Source organism: Daktulosphaira vitifoliae, unplaced genomic scaffold (genome assembly GCF_025091365.1).
Source record: "Daktulosphaira vitifoliae isolate Bord-2020 unplaced genomic scaffold, ASM2509136v1 Scaffold_1, whole genome shotgun sequence".
Lineage (NCBI taxonomy): Eukaryota > Metazoa > Arthropoda > Insecta > Hemiptera > Phylloxeridae > Daktulosphaira > Daktulosphaira vitifoliae.
In genome coordinates this window covers 30,954,859-30,976,671 of record NW_026099572.1, presented here as the reverse complement: position 1 = coordinate 30,976,671, position 21,813 = coordinate 30,954,859, and the positions used below count along the sequence as shown (strand labels likewise).

General features: G+C 26.2%; 2 protein-coding genes across 6 annotated transcripts in view; one reads left to right on the top strand and one right to left on the bottom strand.

Annotated features, from left to right (window-relative positions):
• Positions 1-322: 322 nt before the first annotated feature.
• LOC126893897 (chondroitin sulfate synthase 1-like) lies at positions 323-15,324 on the top strand. Of its 2 annotated transcripts, none has more exons than XM_050664443.1 (6): positions 323-1,538; positions 12,207-12,347; positions 13,255-13,444; positions 13,518-13,675; positions 13,871-14,072; positions 14,146-15,324. In XM_050664443.1, the coding sequence occupies exons 1-6, from the start codon at positions 630-632 to the stop codon at positions 15,156-15,158; spliced, it is 2,613 nt and encodes an 870-aa protein (XP_050520400.1). In that variant the 5' UTR covers positions 323-629; the 3' UTR covers positions 15,159-15,324. The 2 variants fall into 2 exon arrangements, with proteins under 2 accessions (XP_050520400.1, XP_050520401.1); XM_050664444.1 differs by lacking the exon at positions 323-1,538 and adding an exon at positions 9,475-9,634.
• Positions 15,325-15,453: 129 nt separating this feature from the next.
• The window catches only part of LOC126893899 (DEAD-box ATP-dependent RNA helicase CshA-like), a 29,051-nt gene continuing 22,691 nt past the window's right edge, over positions 15,454-21,813 (bottom strand). For 2 of the 4 annotated variants that reach the window (XM_050664445.1, XM_050664449.1), the window contains 6 exons: positions 19,267-19,440; positions 18,224-18,428; positions 17,842-18,147; positions 17,438-17,694; positions 16,878-17,105; positions 15,454-16,804 (listed from right to left, as the gene is read on the bottom strand). In XM_050664445.1, coding sequence (XP_050520402.1) covers positions 15,807-16,804; positions 16,878-17,105; positions 17,438-17,694; positions 17,842-18,147; positions 18,224-18,428; positions 19,267-19,440 — 2,168 coding nt within the window. In that variant the 3' untranslated portion in view covers positions 15,454-15,806. Of the gene's footprint in view, positions 16,805-16,877; positions 17,106-17,437; positions 17,695-17,841; positions 18,148-18,223; positions 18,429-19,266; positions 19,441-20,042; positions 20,539-21,813 lie in introns of those variants that run through there. The other 2 variants (XM_050664447.1, XM_050664446.1) reach the window with 2 other exon arrangements.

The following is a 21,813-nucleotide window of genomic DNA, read 5'->3' as shown; positions in this document are numbered from 1 at the left end:
GTTTATTTTTTCTTAAAAAATATTTTTAGGTGGAGTAAAAATTAATCTAGCCAAATTTTTCATAAATTTATGTGAGTTTCTATTAACCACTAAGTAATCTAAATTATGAAAGTAAATATTAACATTTAAAATACATTCGAAAGCATTAAGTGAATATAAACACCATGAATTAAAACAAAATTTGTATTAATAAAAAGGCAAGTGATAATAAAATTGAGCAATAAAAACAGTGGAGGGGCGGCACTTGTAGCAATTACCTATTCTTTTTTTAACATTGAGCGAAATGTTAAGATGAAGTGAAATCGTCGGAGGGCCCAAGACTGGTGGGATTTTCGGTATACGGAGTAGTGTGCACAGAAAACCAGTCGTTGCCGCCGTGGCCGTCGTCGTCGGTGTTGCCATCAGACAGCAACTGGTGTACGGCAGTATGTGTGCGTGATCCGAGCACGTAATGTCGGCGGTATGTACCGCGTTATTGTCGTCCGTTAGTTTGCTATTTCATTAATTGAATTTATTTTTCTCCCACCTATACTTACGAAATATTACGTTATTTTTATACACCTCGACTAAAATAAATTTGTATCATTTTAATGGTAATATTAACGTTGTGAGATGATGTGCCGCCATCAATGGCCAACACACATAGTGTCACCGACGTTAGACTGCTGCTGGAATTGCCGCCAGTCGAACGCTTCAAGAAAAGGTCGACTACGGGAAAGGCCGGCGCCAAAAAGAAATCTACGGCTGTCCGTCGACGGCTCGTTCACACGATAGCCGGCGTGTTGGTCGGCTTGACCGTTGGGTTTCTAATGGGCGACTCCACACTACGACTTCACACTGGTTGTCGGGAGTTCGGCCCCAGCTTATCACAACCTTTAAAACAACCAGCCGTATCTCCTATACAATGGGCTATTGAAGAAGATGGTCCAGCGAACGGTACCACGACGTCAGATGAGTTGCCAGCTACGCTGCTATTCGTAGGAGTCATGACAGCCAACCAGTACCTGTCTACTAGAGCGGCGGCTGTACATCGTACGTGGGCACGACAAGTCCCTGGTCGCGTGCTCTTTTACTCATCGGAAACTTCGGTTCGACCAACGGAAGCACCCGATCTTCCGCTCGTTCGATTGGCCACAGTCGATGATTCGTATCCGCCGCAGAAAAAGTCCTTTCTCATGTTACAACACATGTGGGATAATTATGGTGACAAGTACGAATGGTTTATGCGAGCCGACGACGACGTTTACGTGCGTCCCGATAAACTGGAAACCTTACTCAGATCAGTAGATAGTCGAAAGCCCGTGTTCATAGGGCAGGCTGGTCGTGGTAACCAGGAAGAATTCGGCTTATTGAGCCTCGAGTACGACGAAAATTTCTGCATGGGCGGCCCTGGCGTCATTATGAGTCGCGAAACTCTGGCGAGGGTCGTGCCACACATCAAACACTGTCTAAAGAATCTTTTTACCACTCACGAGGATGTTGAACTTGGAAGATGTGTGCAGAAATTTGCCGGTGTGCCATGCACGTGGTCATATGAGGTAAAATTAAAAAGTATTTTCATTTTGAAATAATTTATTTTTAATTGAAACACATATATAGCTGTATAATGTTTGTGTTGAAATGCGCGTGTGTTCATAAAGCTATTAAATTATATTTAAAATACTTTTACACCTGACAAATATTTTGACCCAGATAAAAAAAGCCAGTCATCTTAATTTCATTTCATATTATTGCTGATGTTTTACTAGGTCATTATTTGAATTAACATCTTGATAAGCAATTATTTAGAAGAAAAAAAAATTATGTCTTTAATTGCAATTAATAGTTGTCCAGTGTAATTAATAGATTATAATTGGAATTTTTTTGACATTATTTGAAACATTAATCAGTTAATTATTGGTTCAACTAGGTGATATATTTAGTCAAATATTTTGTATGCAACCGAAAGTTTATTTTTAGCATTAATTATTAAATATTAAAAAAACTCTCCAATAGTTGAATAACTATCGAGTAGTTCGAATACTTCAACAGGTATTATTATTCAAAATATTTCCCATCACTAGTTCAACCTTTTTGCTTGTCAAGACTTTTAAAATTAAAATTCAGAATCTATCATAAAACCATTTACATCTTTAACTTAAATTCAAAATATATTTTATAGTAGTATAATTCTAATGATGTATACTACACAAAATCCGTTTAGTGATAACAACATTTTCCCATGCTTACTTTTATAAATTATGCCTATAACTAATTTTGACTCTTATATTAATTTTGAATTAAAATTATTTTGTATAATGAAATCGTAATTAAATAATTAATTCCACTTATTTTAAATTTACTCGACTGACTTGAGTTTTCAAATGAATTGATTGGTTTTTCTAAATAATATTTAAATATTTGTTTTATCAGAACGCTTTCATTTACAATACTTTGAAGACCTTAAAATAATATTAGGTTAGTCTATATGGATAATACTTTACCCAACCCCTACGTGTTAAAGATACAATTTGGAGGTTGTAGTATAAAATTTTAATACGCAAACAACTCTCCCCTCCATAGAAAATTCTGAACATAACGCTGAAATTATATATACATGTTTTATTAAGGCTTGGCTTGGGTTACTTTACTTGAACCATATAATACATTGAGTATTTTTTTAATGATTAGATATTGAAAAACATTTTATCTTGAATCTTTACAGTTAATAATAATTTAGACTTGCTGAATTCAGGTTTTATAAATGTGAATTATTAATTCATTTTAATAATATATTTTAAATTATAAATCAAATTAAATTGTATTTAATAATTAATAATTATTTAAGACTTTGAGTTATGTATAGAAAAGTTTTTAAGTTATAACCTAATAATATATAGGAGAAGGCTCAGGGGCTTTTCTCTAAATCCGGTCTTCAGAGTCCATACCTTTTAACTTATTATTTAAAATTATCATACAAAAAGAACGTTATAATTATACATAAGTTTTAAAAAAAAAACATTTTTTTATGTATTTTACTAAATACATTTTTCAATCATAAAGGATTGCTTAGGTATTTATTTCTTATGGAATTGAATGTCAAACTTAAATTATTGTAATTCGATCTATTCGCGTACACCTAACTAACGTGTATTTCGTTCGCTGATTCAAGTATGAAATATAATATGCTAAATTTGTATAGGTAGCAACACAAACTATGATTAAATTACCTAGGACCACGTATTACATTATTTTACGTTTTGATTAAATAAAAGGAAATTAAATTAGTTTGTGCTACTTAAGTTTTAAAATGTTGACTTTTATACGCGTAGATATACATAAAATTTATTAATGGGTTATAAGGTAAGACTGTTCAAAAGGATAATTGAATGGTCAGAGTTTAAGGAAATGTCCAGTAAAAACATTCTTTTATAGTTTTTCTTAATTTTTAGTAAAACAAAATAAAAAATTAATAAATAAAATATAATTTTTTTTATCACGTTATATTTTTAATTTCCTGTTTCTTAGTGGTACTATATTGTTCTTATCGAACGAATTTCTTCAGTTAATTTTTTTTTCTATATAACGTTGAGTATTTATAAGTTTTAATTATACTTATAATTAATTACCTATGACTTTATATCATCTGTCTCATTTTTCAATTTCCTTAGACGTCTTATGTACTCTCATTCGTTCTTTAATACAAAATATTATCAGCTGGTCGATTATAATTTTCTGACACATGTTGACCGTATGTCTTTAAATTAATTTTTTTCTTATAACACCAAAGTGATAAAAACTTATATGATGTATGTGACATTTTTTATTGAATTGACAGTCCTTAAATATTACATTTTAAAAGAACTCTCCGGTTGCATCTGTAGTTACGTCTGAATTCCTAACACATGTGTTCAACATGCTTTATAAAGTCTGTAAATTAAATAGAATATTAGTCTCATCAGGCTTCGAATTTATCTTACAATTAATGATGCTACATTTATGTTTATTATTAATAATTTAAAGGATTCTATATTTATATATTTACTGGTACTTCAGTCTTAAGATTTGTAAGACACGACAAATAATCTGTGCACTTATAAGACATCAAGTACTATTCGAGTAGTCTAAAAATATAAATACATCTGGATAATTGTGACTAATCATGTAGTTACAAATATTTAATTTTATAATATTTAAATTTTTTATCGACATTTCTTTAAATTAGATATAGACTGTTTTACTTTTGATCCATTGTAAGGTACAATTTGTTTAATTCGATGAATGCTAATAATGTATTAAAAAGTAGTAAAAGAAACTATTCAGATAATCATTTTATTTTGCTTCGTAATTATCTGTAATAATGAGTTGTATGATGTACTTGTACTCGATACGTTCATTGCTTTATTCAAACCTACTAAGAATCATATAAAACGGGTTTTGGTCAAACCAACTAGTCTTTTTTTTACTGCGGACAATAGTAAAAAAAAAAAATAATCGAATTTAGAATGTACTAGAATGTAGAGATGGACACAATAGAATGTTTCAAACTGTCGATAGTTATGTGATTATTATATCTAACTATCGACTAATTATTTAAATAATAAATAACAAAAAGAATAATTAAAATCTATTCATTAATAAATTGTACAAATAACATAGAACTAGCATCTTATTATTTATAATATACTACATTTCATTTAAAAAAAAAATCATAAAACTATTGACATAGATTATTCATTAGAATAATTTTATATTATACAATATACATTGATTGAATTGAATTATTAAAATTGAACAATTTATCGTTTAATACTATCGAATATTTCGATAATGTACATTACTACTAGAATATATTCGGCTATTATTATTAGCTTCGATGCGAAGCTGAGAAGGTATTGGTTTTACTAAGATGTGTTTTTTTTTTTGTGTGTGTTACCACTTTTTCTCAGGTCTCACCGAACCGATTTCTTTCAATGATACAAAAAGATCATAAATCGTATCTAGTCGAAGACATTACCCTCAAAAATTGAAAAAAAATCCCTCGTTCCCCCTAAAAGGGGAAAACCTCCAAAAAAATTACAAATTTAAAAATCGCTAATTTTCAACATTTTTAAAATTTTTTTTACTAAAAACTGCCATAACTTTTTCAAAAATGAACATATCAATATAATTCTTTTTTATATAGATGTGTAATATCATTACCTTTTGTTTGGTATNTAAAATTTTTTTTACTAAAAACTGCCATAACTTTTTCAAAAATGAACATATCAATATAATTTTTTTTTATATAGATGTGTAATATCATTACCTTTTGTTTGGTATATTTTTTTCATAAATTTAACCCTTAACCTGCCCACAAGGGGGGATTTAAAATGACAACTTTTTCACATAAAATTAATTTTTTCAACTTTTGAAAATGTTCCGGAAGGTCTGACACTTTTATATATATTTTAAATTAAAGCTAATGTAATATTCTTTAACATGAAAAAAAAAAATTTCGGACTTTATTTTATCTTCACGGTGAAAATGGCTACCGAATGCTATTTTTGTGTGAAAATTTTCGATTTTGTATTTTACATTTTTAACTTTATTATGCTATAACTTTTTGAAAAATGTATGGATCAATACAATTTTTTCATGAGAAGTAGTATTTATATACATCTTTCATTCGACATACTGTTTTTTAATATCGGACTATTTTCCTATATACGAGGGGGGTTCAAATCTAAAAAATGCATGTAGAAAGTAGAACTTTTCAACTTAAATTTTGAAAGTGTTCCGGGAAAGTCTGACACTTTTATATATATCTTAAATTAAAGTTAATGTAATGTACTTTATAATGGTAAAAAAAAATTTCGGACTTTATTTTATCTTCACGGTGAAAATGGCTACTGAATGCTATTTTTGTGTGAAAATTTTCGATTTTGTATTTTACATTTTTAACTTTATTATGCTATAACTTTTTGAAAAATGTATGGATCATTACAATTTTTTTATGAGAAATAATATTTATATCCCTTTTTTATTCGACATATTTTATCTTATTCAGGATATTAATAAGGAACTAGCAAATCATGTAGCTTTTGGAATAATCCACCAATTTTTTTAAAATTAAACACTATCTAAAGATTTGCATCGAAGCGTTTTTTATGGTTAGTGATTTTAATCACTGTCAGATATCATTANGTGATTTTAATCACTGTAGGATATAATTATACTTGATCCAACTATGCCACGTCACCACTGTGCCGCGACCCCCATGTGCTGGGTTTTTTTTTATTATTAAAATATTTAACTAAAACTTTTTACATTACAATTTCATCAATCAATCAATTTAACACAAGTAAAATGTTTACTGACAAGGTGATTTAAATAGGTCACTTTTAACTATAATACTTGATATAAATATATACTTATGGCGAGTCTAAATTTAATTTATTGCGATACATCAAATTCGTCAATGTCATGTTGTTAGCTAAATCTTAAATCTTCATACAATGGGAGTTATTGAAAATATTAATATAATGTATTTTATTCCTATTTAATTTTGAAAAACCCTGTTATACTATTAGGTTTCTTTGTTAATATCTATCGTGATTTCATTTATAATTACAACTGTACTATTTTTATTTACGTTTACAATTTTATTTTTCCTAGATATAACTACTAGTCTTTTGCTATACCTGCACCAAAATGATAAATTATTTTTAAATATTTGTATTAAATTGGTTTCCTTGTGATTTATTATTTTTCGCAAATTCATTTTGTTTTTGTATGATTTATTCAAATTTCCTAGCTATTGCAATTGTATAGTTTAATTCCAAAATACCATGTTTAATTTTTCATCGTTTTCTACAAACCTACCTGAAAACCATAGCTTACCATTTGCCTACGTTACTGAATTACATTCATTTTAAGTTTGTAACATTTCTTACAAAACTGTATTTAACTATATTAGATATAGTTTGTGTCTGTTCATTGTTTAATATTATATTAGTTATATAATTATACTATAAACCTTAACTGAGCCGCATTCCTTCAAAAGTCTATACAGAATGATTCGTTTAATGCTACCCATTCAATTTCTCTTAAAATAATAATAAGTTTTTTGAAAATGTTGTTTTTGGATTTAGTTAAATATTTATTTACATTTATCTGTCATAAAATGATTTTTAGGTTAATAAAAATATTAACTGAATCAAAAGTTATTTAAGTTGTCAGTGAGTGGTGGGCCACCCTGTATATCTTATAAGGGTTTGAACTTTATATTTTTGAATGGCGACATATTATATATTAAAGTAGCTTATAAAGTAGAAAATGACGTGAGGAAAAGTACGACCGGTAAATGACTAAATTGTTAATAACTTAAAAATTACTGGTACAAGAGTTGTTGTCGACTAGTCATTATTTTGATCATATCATATTCTATTTTATAAGCTACTTTAATATATATGTTGTGATTGAAAAATATAAAGTCCACTCTCTTATAATAAGATATAAAATATTGATCATAAAAATTATTTTATAACAGATAAATTAAAATACATATGTAACTAAAAAAAAAATTATTCTAAATACTTATTATTTTAAGACAAATTGAGTGGCTAGCGTTTAAAAAATCACTTTGTATACCTCGCTAGTTCGTTCCTCACTTGAATATGCTCTATTAATTTGGGATCAAAACAATAAAGGGCATAATGATCAACTTGAAAAAGACGAAATAAAGTTCTTATTTATGTCATAATTATAATATTCAAAGAACTCCTCACATTGGTTACGAGAAGTGTTAAATTTAGAAACATTAAAAATACGTAGATATATATAATTAAATATCTTTCTCATTAAATTACTAAATAACAAGATTGATGATTCATTTTTATTAAGTTAATTAAACTTCAAAGTAAATAATCACTACACTTGCAACTATCGTTTGTTTTATATTCCTCATTTTCCTTAAAAGTACATGTTTAATGACATAATTAATATTTTAATGGCTTTAGGAATTGGTTAATTGATTTAATAATTATTGTTTTAACTATTTATTATTGTATTTACCTATTACCATGATAACACATCTTGTTATATTCAATTAATGTTATGTATACTATAATATTTTAGATTGTACATTGTCCGTATGAATTATTAAAAAATAAGGAATGTTATAGCTAGAAAAAAGAACAATGAATTCAATATCATGTAGTTGGATGAATATTACATTTAGCTGGCTAAAAATAGGCATTTTTTCTGTAAATAATGGTTGACTTTAGACAATTTTAACACTATTTTTAGAATTGATAAAAGATAAGTGTTGTTAATGTGTTTATGAAAGACGCATCTAACATTAGATTGTTTAATACATTTATTTCACTCTCATCTAAATTTTGCATAGATTAATTTCATAAGTATTAATACACATATTGATGTCCAAAGTATGATAAAATTTGATTTTTTTTAACACGCGAGATTGTTGAAATCTCTAATTTTATAACTTTAAAATTTAGTAATAAATTTAGGAGCTCTCGGTAGTATGAATATATTTTTACATTTAAACGTGTGTATATATATACTTAAATTATAAATGAAATGCTTTTTTCAAATTATTCAAATGAAAATTAAATATTCTTCTCTGTCAACATAAAGAGGTACTTGGACTTATATACATAAATAACTCGGCGTTCAAAGTGAGCTCCTTATAAATTATTTACTCATATGTTGCTAATAAAAATAAATTACCCTTACAATGCCTCTTATTTAGGTATGAAGTGTTTAAAAAATGTTATTAAATAATATTAATATAATGTTATTATTTTAAAATGTTTACTTTTGTAGATTTTGTAAAAAAGCTACACTAGTTTGATGATCTCTAAAAAATTAATAATTTACATGAGTAGTCTGCCGTTTGGTTATGCTACTGTATCTCTATTTTTGTTTATTCTCTTATGTAAAAAAAGCTATGTAGGTTTAGTTATCTTAAATTCTTAATAAATTAAGCACGTTGTCCATCAGAACATATAATACATGTAATTTAAAGATGTGTGACTATTACTATTTAACAGGATGTTAGCAATGTTAAGCAATTTTAAACATAAAAAGATTTTGCATACACTTGTCTAGTCAAAAGAACCCTTTTTCCGATTGCATGAAAGTAATATTTTAAATATTTATTGGCCAGTAAAACAGATAATAGTTTATTTAATATAATGGTTATAAATTTAGCTACACATGAATTTCGTGTATATAAGACGTGATTAATATGTTACAAGTAGTCTGTTGGGGAACGTTAATAAGGAGTAAAAATATAATTTGGAGATAAATATTTATGTATAATATATTTCTATTATATTTAGACATGCGTGTTCCAAGGTCGTCTCAAATGTGGTTATAGTACAATTATGACCGGTTTTTACATCTTTCCGTCTTCACCCAAAACGAAATCGAGATATTATTCTGAAGTGATTATGTTCTAAAGTGGAACATAATCACTTATTCATGATAACGAATCTGAATTAGTTATTTTTTTTAGACAATTAATGATAATTAAATTTTTATGCTTTGATCAAAAACGTCGCATGTAAGTAATTGTTAATTATTAGAAGTGTCATTTGGTTGTTTTACATTTTACACATAACAGTAAATGCATGGAATTTCATCTGAGGTATGAAATATTACTAACAAAAAAAAATATTATATATTCAAAAATGATTCAACTACCAACAAGAATTTCCTTAAATTAATCCTGACGAAAAACACCAATGCTTAACATGATAAAAAATAATTTGGAAATTTGGCAATGCGCTAATAAAAATCTAATATTTATCTATAAAATTAAAATTATTAATCGCTTTGATGTGTTCATTTTATTTAAATATACAAATAATAAGTATATACAGAGTGATTCTATTGTCACAAACCAATTAATTAATCGAAAAATAAAAATAAAATTGATAATTTTTTTTACTGGTTATAATTGGAATTTATTGTGAATTTTTAATTTTCATAAAGATAAATAATATTAGATTCAACAAATTTCAACAATATGTAGTAAATAATTATTTTTAATTCTTTCAGTATTAACAGAATCTTATATTTAATTTTCTTAAATGGCAACTCCTATTTTTTAGCTCGACTGGTATATATGCATTTCTACCTCCCTTTTTATAATTTATACACCCTTTGTATAAATTATTGTAGTTTTACTACGTTTACTATAAGCTATTAAAAATGCTAATAGTGTAAAACTGGAACAGTGTAGGACCATACTCTTTTCTGTTATGCTTAGAAACATTGAACAATTTCATTTTATACTAGTATTAATGTACGGATATAATTATTTCTATGAAGGTTGAGACTAAACATTGTGCAATCAAAAAAAAATTTTTTCATTCATTTTATGATTTAGAATACAATAGTAAATTTCTATTAAAAATGAGTAGTACAAATAAGAAACGTCATTCAATATGTTATGATCACGTTTGTACTTTTTCTATTCTAACTAGTCATTATAATACATGTTGTTTTGAAATCTAATAAGTTAATGCCTTTCTATAAAAATTAAAAAATAATATATTAATATATTAATATATTTATTACATATTTTGTAAATAAAACCGACAAAATATAAATTATTATATTATATTATATATATAAGTATGGTAATTATTACAAGCATTATTTGACTTATATTATTCATTATAACACTATTATATTTTATTGTATTATTCATTAAAGTAATTTGTTTGGGGGCTGAGACGCTTTAGTCCTGGTAAAACTATTTGTAGCTTCTACAAGTGAATCGATTTTTCGAGTAGAGAAATGGGTAGAAAAAGCAATGTGATAGAAAAGCTTCCCGTTAGGTCTATTATCCAAAAATATTAATAGGATATAAGACTATAGTCCCCACAGATAATTTTTGACTAGTTTTAAGATATTGTGCTCTTCTTTAAAGTCTTGAGTTGAATACTTTACAAGGGCCAAAACCATAAAGGATATCAGACCCGTATTATATCGATGAGCTATTGCGAAAATCTCATAAAGTTCTCAAAATTATATTATAAACAAAAAGGTATTAATAATTCTTAACTAATTTATATTGAAATTTATTTTTACTAGTTATTAACCGGTAAAAGTATAAAATCTCTGTATACCGAAATCTCTTAATCTGGCTTTGTGCAGGCCCGAGTAGAGAAGTATACTTTTATGAACCCTACTAACTTTTTTTTATCCAAAGAAGACAAAATAGACTAATGTTTTTCCTACAATTGCCACCTATTTCCGCTACATGAGATCCAAAAATAGAAATTCTAGTACACCAGGATGACGGTCGTCATAAGCTTATTTTACTGATTCATATTTGGAGTTAGGATACATGTCATTTTAAAAATTAAAATGAATTTCAATTTTATTGTATTATAATTTTTATATGTCTACAGATTTATTTTTAGAAAAGCCCAGGGTCTTCCAAAAAAAAGAAGACCTCCACTAAAAAATTGATTTTAAAATTAATAATTTTAGGTCATCAATTATAAAAATAATATTTTTGATAGCATTATTACTTATTTTATATAAGATTATAAAATATATGATAATGTCCATAGGATAAACCTAGAAGAAATAGTACTGAATAGTTTAGTTTTATTTTTTGAATAATAATCTTAGACCTTCACTGGAAATTTAAGATAATTGTAAAACAGGTTAGATGTGACACATCGATATCGATTTTTGCAAATCATATCAACGTACTAAACATTAAATTTATCAAATAAAATTAAAAAAATGTATTATATAGCTACGTTGTGAATAGAAAATTCCAAGGAGTTTGGTTAGTGGTAGAAAATATTGAATAGTAACTATTGAAGTATTCAATAGTCATTTAATAACTATTCGAATAGGTAGTATTAAAAACTATTTGGTATTTTCATTCGAATAACATTAAAAACTTGGTAATGCTATTTGAATAATATGAAATCCTATTCAAAAATATATTCAAACAATTGATAATTGTACTATTGAAAAATTACCATTATTACTTTAGGTGCGGATTAAGTGAAACCCTCGGGTTTTATAACCTTTCTGATTAGAATAGCATTTGAAAAATTATGTTAATAAATTTTTCAAACAACACTCCAAAAAAAAAGAACTGTAAAATTTTAAAAGCGATGAAGTATTTAAAATTACTTATCAAATTTATTTAGCATACCATTTGTAAAAATTGTTTTTATTTTTTTCAGATGCAAACTATATTTTATCACAATTCGAGTGGTCGCGAAGCGTTCACGGGTAACTTGAAATTAAAAGAAGTTCATAGGGCTATAACGTTACATCCAATTAAACAACATAGTCACATGTATAGAATACATAATTATATGAAAGTAAGTAATGAGTAAACAGTTTTTGTTTTATATAAGCTTGTATATCAGTAAAAATATTTCTTTTACATACCTATAGCTTAAACATTTTCTTGGAAACTCCACAGACAGGTTTCCCCATGCAAACTGTGCATATTATACATGTAATATCATATACAGAGTAATTCATCACGAACCACGTAATTAATCAAGAAATAAAAGTTACATTGACATTTCGTTATATTTTTGGTTTCTTTTAAATTCTTTTAAAGTATTAATGTTCATAAATTTTGCCTTAAAAGTAATATAACTTTATTTTTCCAATGGCAACACATATAATTAGCTAGTTTATTTAATAGATTAAAAGTTATTAAGGAACAGCCATTTTCTTAATTAGTCCGTTATCTATTATAAATAAGCTAATTAAACATGTATGTGGTTATTTGAAAAAATAAATTATACACCCTTATAAGCTTATGCATACTTTATGCGTTTATAAAATTTGTTTGGATCACTTCTGGGACATCCAACTCCATGAAAAATTATCATAAGTGTGTATAGTAGCACAGAAATTTTAAGAGGAAGTGATCTACCTATGTCCCTCAAAACTAAAATTCTAATTTATATACACTGTTGTTTAGTATTAAGAAAAACTGATATGAATGTGTATTTATCATTGATGTACTTGGGATGACGAAAAAATAAACTTTAATAATGTAAAAATTCCCGAACCCCGCTTATAAAGTAAAAGTGATGAATATAAAAAAAATACCTCATGATAAATTGAGAAAAACATTGAATGAGAAGAAAAAAATAAAAAAAATTCTAATATTATTATTTTTCAAATTATTAAGTGGTTCACGATAAATGAATTATTCTATATATCAATATATGAAAAATGTTTGTAAAATATTGAGTAATTCATTTGTAGGGACTCGAGTTACAAGACTTACAACAAAAGAAGATTCTGTTACATAGAGATATTTATGCAATGATGGAACAATTGAACAAACTTCAATCTCACCCTGAATCTTCAGTCAATTTCATGTTAACCAAAAAGACTAAATTATTCAATGCTCGTCCTGGTAGTCCTAACTATTTAGGAGACCCCAAATTACTTGGTAATTAAATACTTTTATTATAATTTAATTACATATGTTTATATGTTATTTATTTAAATTATACAATTTGTAGGATTGCCTCCAGGTTTAAATAAATTTAGACCACGCAGAGTAATGGATGTAATAAAATGGGATTTTATTTCAAAGTCATGGTTTTCAGATACTGATTCAAATCCTCGTAGAAGAATTGAGTCATTTGCAAAAGAAGGTCTAGATGATGTTGTTCGTGAGGTCAGTTTAAATAGTTATTAATCAGATCGGGAAAGGGACTTAAAGTATTAAAAAAATTTGTTTGGCTATCAATCTATTTATTGTTGTTATAATCAGGATGAATAAATTAAAATTTATAAGTTCTGATTAAATCCTGTTAATAATCTATGAAAAACTTAAAATTTGAATTATTTGAAACTTTTAAAATGATTTTAGGTAATGGACATTATTAACAAATTTTCAAAACAACGGGGAAGAGTAATTGAATTTAAAGAAATTTTTTATGGTTATCACAGAGTTAATCCATTGTATGGGGTTGACTATATATTAGATATGTTGTTAATGTACAAAAAATATAGGGGAAAAAAAATGACCGTGCCAGTAAGAAGACATGCATATCTTCAACAACAATTTACAAGTTAGATAAGACTAATTTCTATTCTATACTTTTTGTTACTTGAGGTTATTTAATATCAATTTGTCAATTGTAGATTTTGAAATAAGAGAAGTAATTAATGGCGTGGAAGTAAAACAGAAACAGCTTGAAGAAACATTTAGTATTGATTTTGGGATTGAAGAGAACACTATGCCAGCCAAAGACATTGTAGATAATGGATTGCTTCGTATTGATGGTCACTCAATTGAAAACATAAAACAATCATTAGATAAAATTTCATTAAAAACTATTAATTTTGTATTACCATTATTCAATCGCCATGCAACATTTATTCGTTTTATGGATAACTATGAATCTGTTTGCTTAGCTAATAATGAACGTGTTACCTTAACAATTGTACCTTTTGGGCAAACAACATTAAATAAAGCTGTAGAAATTGTTGATGCTGTTAAAACCAAATATCCTAATGCTAGAATAAAATTGTTACCAGATTTAGAAGATTCTTTTGCTCGAGCATTAGCTTTAGACTTCGGTTCTAGTCGAATAAATGCACCTGAAGATCTACTTTTTTTTGTTGATGTTGACATGTTATGGACAAATGCTATGCTCGATAGAATACGGTTAAATACAATTCGGAATCGCTCAGTCTATTTTCCTATAGTTTACAGTGAGTTTGATCCTATAGTTGTTTATGGTCAATCAGTATCACCCAATCACTTTCTCATTAACCAAGATAGTGGCTATTGGAGGCAATATGGTTATGGTATAGTTAGTATGTATAAATCTGACCTAATAGCAATTGGTAGTTTTAATACATCAATTCATGGATGGGGTAAAGAAGATGTGGATTTATTTGAAAAATTTGTTAAGAAAAATCCAAAGATGATTTTTAGAGCTGTTGATCCAGACCTAGTTCATGTCTTTCATAAGGTTGAATGTGATACTAATTTATCTCAACAACAGGCTATAATGTGTAAGAACACTCGTTATGAAACATATGGAAATGTAGATCAACTAGCCAATACAATTTATAAAAACCAAGAAAAATTTTACAGTTTTGTGAATAAACAAATTAACAAGTCAACTAAAGCTATACCTTCAAGATGAAAACAATATTAGAGCTATTATGATGTAACAAGAGTACTATCAATATTTTGTAGTTTATTGTTTTTATTGTGATATTTTATCAAATTTTCCTACAAGTTTTTACTACAATTAATTTTTAATTTTTATAATATAACTAAAATTGTAAATAAAGTGAATTTGTGATAGATCTTGAAATAGTTCATAAACCTATAATTATATTTTAGTTTAAACCAGTGGCAGATTTATGGAGGAAGGAAGTCTAGACCTCTCGATAATAATAAAATAAAATATTTTTACACTAGATAATATGTAGGGTAAGACTGATACGTTTTCTAAGTAAATTTTTTTTTTTTAGAATCGACCCACAAAAAATGTTTAGAATTTGCCATTTGTTTTAATATTTTGTTTAAATTAACTAGATATCATTGTCTAACTGAAAAGTTAAGAAATATTACTAAAAATTTGGTAAATTTTACATGTTTGTATTTTTTCAAGAATTGTACATTAATATTAAATAGATTCAAAATTAACAATAATTATACATAGATAATTTATTATCCATGTAATTAAAGCATTAAAAAAATATTGATAGAAAACAATTAAAAATGTTGTATCACAATAAAAAATAACTAAACATTATCAAGTATATTAAACTTATATTATATTAACTTAATTACCTAATCTAGAGTATGTTTGAATGACATTTAATTGACGATTCCATTCTTGATACCAATTATTCAATAAATTGTAATCTAATAGATTATTATTTGCACTGTTCATACCATACGCTATTTGTGATATGTGATTATTTATTTCCATTGGATGTTTTTTTTTCTCATATTCATTTTGACTACTTTTATCTAATACTACATTATTTTCAATTTCATTTTCTCTATAACTATTTCCTGAATAAGTATTACTTTCAGAATCATCTGTAGAATCATTTTTGTCATAAATTTCTTCTACTTCTTCTAAATCTTCCCAATCTTCATCAAAATATTCTTCATCACTGCAAAATTCATTACTATCATTTTTATCTTCCTCATCAAGTTTAAGGCTGCTATCAACATAGTCATCATGATCACTGTTTTCAATATCACTGATTTCTTTAAAAAGCTGTTCAGTTTGGGCTTGGAAAATAGATGACTTCAGTTGACTTATATCTGGTATTTGAAATAAATCAAATATATCAGTATATTTTTGGTTGCTAGGATTTACATTACTAATATTTGAATTATTCTCATTACTAGATTTATCAAAATTATTCGAATGAAAATAATTTGTTTCTTTAAAATCATTTTTTTCACAATTATCGTTGATAACTATTTGATTCTTGGGCTTTAACTTTTTAGCAGCTTCATATTTTACAATATCAGAATCATAATTTTTGAATATATCAACCAATTCATCTGGATTATATTTCATATATTGGGCTGAATCATCAAAAAGGGGTTCTGGATCAAATAATACAAATGATCTATTAGCAGTCAAATGTCGTTTATTTATAGCATTTTCACTGATAAGTTTATTTTCTGTATCATTAACAACTTCACGTAGTTTTTGTAGCGATTCATTTTCAGATATACCTGGACCATAAATAGATTTTTTTTCATTTTCTGAAATGTCATTTTTGCATTTCTCTATAACATGATTATCGATTTCTGAATCTAAAACAAATAATTAGGGTGTTATTATTAATAAATATATATTAGCTTCAATATTTTTAATATTTCACATTACTTATTTGTGTTTCTTCCTTGTCAGGTAAATTATCCTTGTTATCATTATCAATTAAGGAAGCTGAGTCAAATTTCAAATTTAAATCTTCTAGTTCATCTTCTTTATAATCGAGAATAGATTTTTCTATTACTATTGGTAACATTTTGATATTTATATTTTCTATGCTGTTAACAATTTCTTTAAAAGACATTAACTCTTTATCATCATCTAGTATAGTTACACAATACCCTATAAAGTTCAATTAAATTTAATTATGATTTATTTTTACTCTCACAATCATATTTATAAGTGAGGTATTTGAACACAATTGAATATAATTCACAATTAATATGAATACTTTGATGTTTTGAGGAATCTAATAAAAAGTCACAATCTGTTTTATTTGTGGATAAATATGCCAAAATAAATATTATATTTTTGTGTACAGATAAAGTCTTTTATATCCATAATATAAACTACCAATGATAATAACATTTTTTACCAAAGATAGTGTGAATTTCTATAATCTATATTAATAACATGGTGAAACCAACTTGTACTTGAAATTTTTCTAAAATTACCTTTATTTCCAAATCTTCCAGCTCGACCAATTCTGTGTAAATATGTTGCCCAGTCTCGAGGACAATCCATGTTTATAACTAAATCCACATTTGAAGAATCTATTCCTCTAGCTACTAAATCAGTTGCAACTAAAATCTTAGATTTGAATGAAACAAGTCTATCAACTAATTTTAAACGAATATTTTGATCTTGATCACCTCTTATATAATCAGCCTTATAATCATGATCACGCAACATATTACAAACAGCTTCAACTCTATTGAACATTTTATAACTATTAATATTAATAATTTTGTTATATAAAAATATGAACAAATTTGTTTATATTATTAAGTTAACAATAAGAATGTTTTTTTATAAATAATAAACATATTTTAAATATACATATACACTGTTTAAATACCTTGTCATAAAGTTTGTAAATATAATGCATTGTGTATGTGGTAAATTACGTAAAATATTGAGAAGACGTAAATTTTTTGCAGGTAATAGTATTATATTAGTACTAACTGCTTTAACACAAGCTACATATTGTTTTATACCAAGTAAAAATTTTTTTGGGTCTTGTGTTGCATTCATATCTTCATCTGTACCTTTTACTATAGTATACTCTTCCATAAATTCATCAAAAAGGAATTTAATAGTTTTATCAATTGATGCACTAACAACAATTTTTTGTTTTAATTTAGGTAATTTTCCATCTATCAACCTAAAAAAATAAATACATATACTAGAAAAATTATAATTTATTAGTATATATGATTCATTTTATAAATTAATCTTACCAAACATCTTTGGTAAAATTTTTATCAGTAAACATTCTATCAACCTCATCTAATACAAAAGTCTTTACATGTATTCCTTTTAAAACATGTTCATTTAACAAATGTTTGATACGTCCTGGAGAACCAACAGCTATTTGACAACCAATTACTTTTTGTCTATCTTCTTCAACTGATGTTCCACCAATGAAGTATTCACATTTTAAATCTAAAAATAAATGTTTAAACATGAAATTATATCATTTGTAGACACAATATACAGAGTAATTTTGTTATAGTGGACCACTTAATCAATAACTCAAAATCATAAAGTATTTTTAAAGGATAAAGCAAGTTTATCCCTTAAAATTTAAATTAATAGCTTCTTAATATTATTCCCAGTAAAAGTATTTTTAATTTATTTTCATTCAAATTTAGACAGCATGATGGATAATTGAAGAGTGAATGTGTCAAACGTTCTATGTGCCAAAAACATATTTGTTCAGAAAACACAAAAAACAATGGTAACATGGACATGTCTCACATAACGAATACCATCTATGAATGCAATTTTGTACAAGTAAAAAATTTAATTGACATTTGAAACACATACAAGATTGTGGCCTTTGGCACATAGAACATAAATCAGAAATAAAACAATTTTTCACTTTTTGGCACATAGAACGTTTGACACATTGACTCTTCAATTATTTTATAATGACAAATTTATGTCATAAATAATACACAAGTTAAAAAAATACTTCATGATTGATAAATTGAGAATAATATGTAACCAATAAAACCGATAATAAATTCTCAATATCATTTTTAATTTAAATTAATTGTTTAGTTCACATTAACATGATCAACCTATAAATAGAAGTAAAATAATAACTTCCCTAAAATTATACTAAATATATTTTTTTAACTTGTACAAAAGATAATCAAATTTAGTTTATTGTAAAATAATTATTTTTTGTATAATTTTTAGGTATATTTTCTTTCTTTATTTAAGTTTATTAGTAATAAAAAAATAATTTGTACTAAGATGTTAAATCTTCAATTACCAGGTATATATGTTCCAACTTTTTTAAAACATTGTTGTATTTGAACTGCAATTTCTCGCGTAGGTGCTAAAACAATACTCTGCAAATTAGGTTGGTCTACTTTAAGTTTCATAAGTATTGGTATAACAAATGTTAGAGTTTTTCCTGTACCATTTTTAGCTTCAACGATTGTATCTAATCAGAATAAAATAAAAATTGTAAGTACATGGCTAGCAATGATGTTACAGTTATATTAGTACAGAGTGATTGATTAACAATGTCTCATACAATACCTTTAAAAATACAAAAAATTGATTAATTTTTCTTTTCAAAGTTTATAGGTTTTTATATGCTTTATTATTATTATTTTTTAATATCATTCAATCCTCTTTAAAAATGTATCAGCTTGAATTTTTTGAATTTATATATACTAATTTAATAAGTTTTAGTATTGGAAAATTAACTAATAAAAAAAATGACATGACAATAACTTTTTAATCATTATTTTAGAAGACATTATACTTTTATATCTAAGCAGTAGGAATGGTACAGAATGCCTAATAATAGTAATACATTTATCTCCCACCAACATTTGAAATATTAATATCTAAAAAATTCTGGTTCAAAAACAGTTGTCATCCAGTCATTTTTTAATTAGATAATAATATATAATGCGAGCTTGATAAATATGTATGTTATTGTTTAGAAAACTAAAGTAGATATCTGTTGAAGGGATAGAAATAATTTTTTTTTAATGAGCAACATGTAGTTTTATAAGTTTTTGATAAGAAAATTACCTTGTCCACCAATAATGGTAGGTAATGCAGCAACTTGGATTGGTGAAGCATACATAAACCCAATGCTAGTTAACCCATTTAACACTGTATGACTGTCACTTATTAATGTACTAAATGGTGTTTTATTACAAGTCTGTACATCAGATGTTCTATTTGTATTGTTCGCGTACTCAGAAACAGGCATTTTTGATTTTGGGTTATTAATTTTAGACAATAACGATTGAGAAAACAAATATTATAAAATCCACCTTGAATGATTTAAAAATGTAATATAATTACATAAATTCTTGTAAAATAATTTATATATTTATTTTTAATTTTATGGATATAAAATGAATTTAAGATTTAATAACATTATATTGAACAATATTCTTTAAATTTAAAATAATAATCTTGCCGCTCTCCGTTGAGAATGATAAAATTATGATGATAAAATGTTATCATTCGGCAAGTATTGGAATGACAACTACTTTAACCAAAATCAATATTTTCCTCTGCCACATTTGTTTAAAAATGACAGTATCCATTTATATTTTTAAAATAAAATGTTTAATATCATTAGATAGTCCAGGTTTATTTCAAACTGTGAGCCAAATTTGGATGTAAAAGGCAGTATAGTATAGCATAATTATTAATTAATAGTACACAATATATTATTATAATACTAACTACTAAGCTTTATACTCCCGAAAAATTAAATGTTCATCAAACATTAATTTAATCGTGAGTATGTTTCAGGAATCGTATGTAGTAAAAGCAAAGTTTCTCGAGTAGATTTTTAGTCCCAACTTTTCTAAGGTTGTGGTGTATTTGTAGGCAGTGGGGAAAGGAGGTCCATGGATATCCGACACATCCCCCATGGACATAAAATCGTAGTACCAGGGATAGTAAAAGTGTAAAACTCCCTACTAATCTACATTCTAAAAGCTATCTGGGTCTCCATATATCATTTCTAACTAAGCCACTAGTTTAAAATAATTACATTCTAATATTGGTAAATATAAACATTATTATAAACATTTTTAATAACAGTAGTTATGTTTACAAATATATATTTTTATGGAGCTTCTCTATCTTAGTTCCTAATAACCCATTGTTTGTGTGAAATAATGGTTTCTTTAAATATTTTTATATTTCTAAAAAATATACTATCCATAGTAATTCTGTTGTATCTTTAAAACAATATTTAAATAAAAATAATAAAGGTAATCTATACATTTTGCCATAGTAACTTTTTTATAGTTCATATAAAAAATTATTAAGAGTCAGTTTAACACTTATTTTATTTAATTTTTATTAAAATAAATACATCAATTTTGATTAGTGTTCATTAAAAAAATAAAAAATCGAATTCAGTAATGATGTGCATTCATAGTTCTGAATGTTTATGTTTGTTTAATTCATTAGATTCTTTCCTAATAAATTGTGCTCATGTTCTATAACATTATTGTATAACCAACCTCATGCTACTAAATAATGATGCTTCTACGATTTTGTTTTAATTATGAAAACTATTCAAAAAATAAGTCAAATAATGTTAATATTATTAATCCTAGACCTTATAATTCTATTCATTCATAGTGATGTAAGCGGGGGTAGACCAGTTAACGGTTACCGATAACCGAAATTATTACCTACATACCCCTGATATATTTTTTATCTAAGGGTATTGAGCATAGGCGAGGGGAGGTCATTTTTTTTGATGGGAGCTTTTTCCCCCTTCAAAAAATTTTTTTATATAACAATGCATATAATTTTACTAAATTTCTGA

Coding starts and splice junctions, on each gene's coding strand:
- LOC126893897 (XM_050664443.1), top strand. CDS start 630: ATGGCCAACACACATAGTGTCACCGACGTTAGACTGCTGCTGGAATTG. Junction 1,539..12,206: donor CATGCACGTGGTCATATGAG/GTAAAATTAAAA, acceptor TATTTTTTTCAG/ATGCAAACTATATTTTATCA. Junction 12,348..13,254: donor GAATACATAATTATATGAAA/GTAAGTAATGAG, acceptor ATTCATTTGTAG/GGACTCGAGTTACAAGACTT.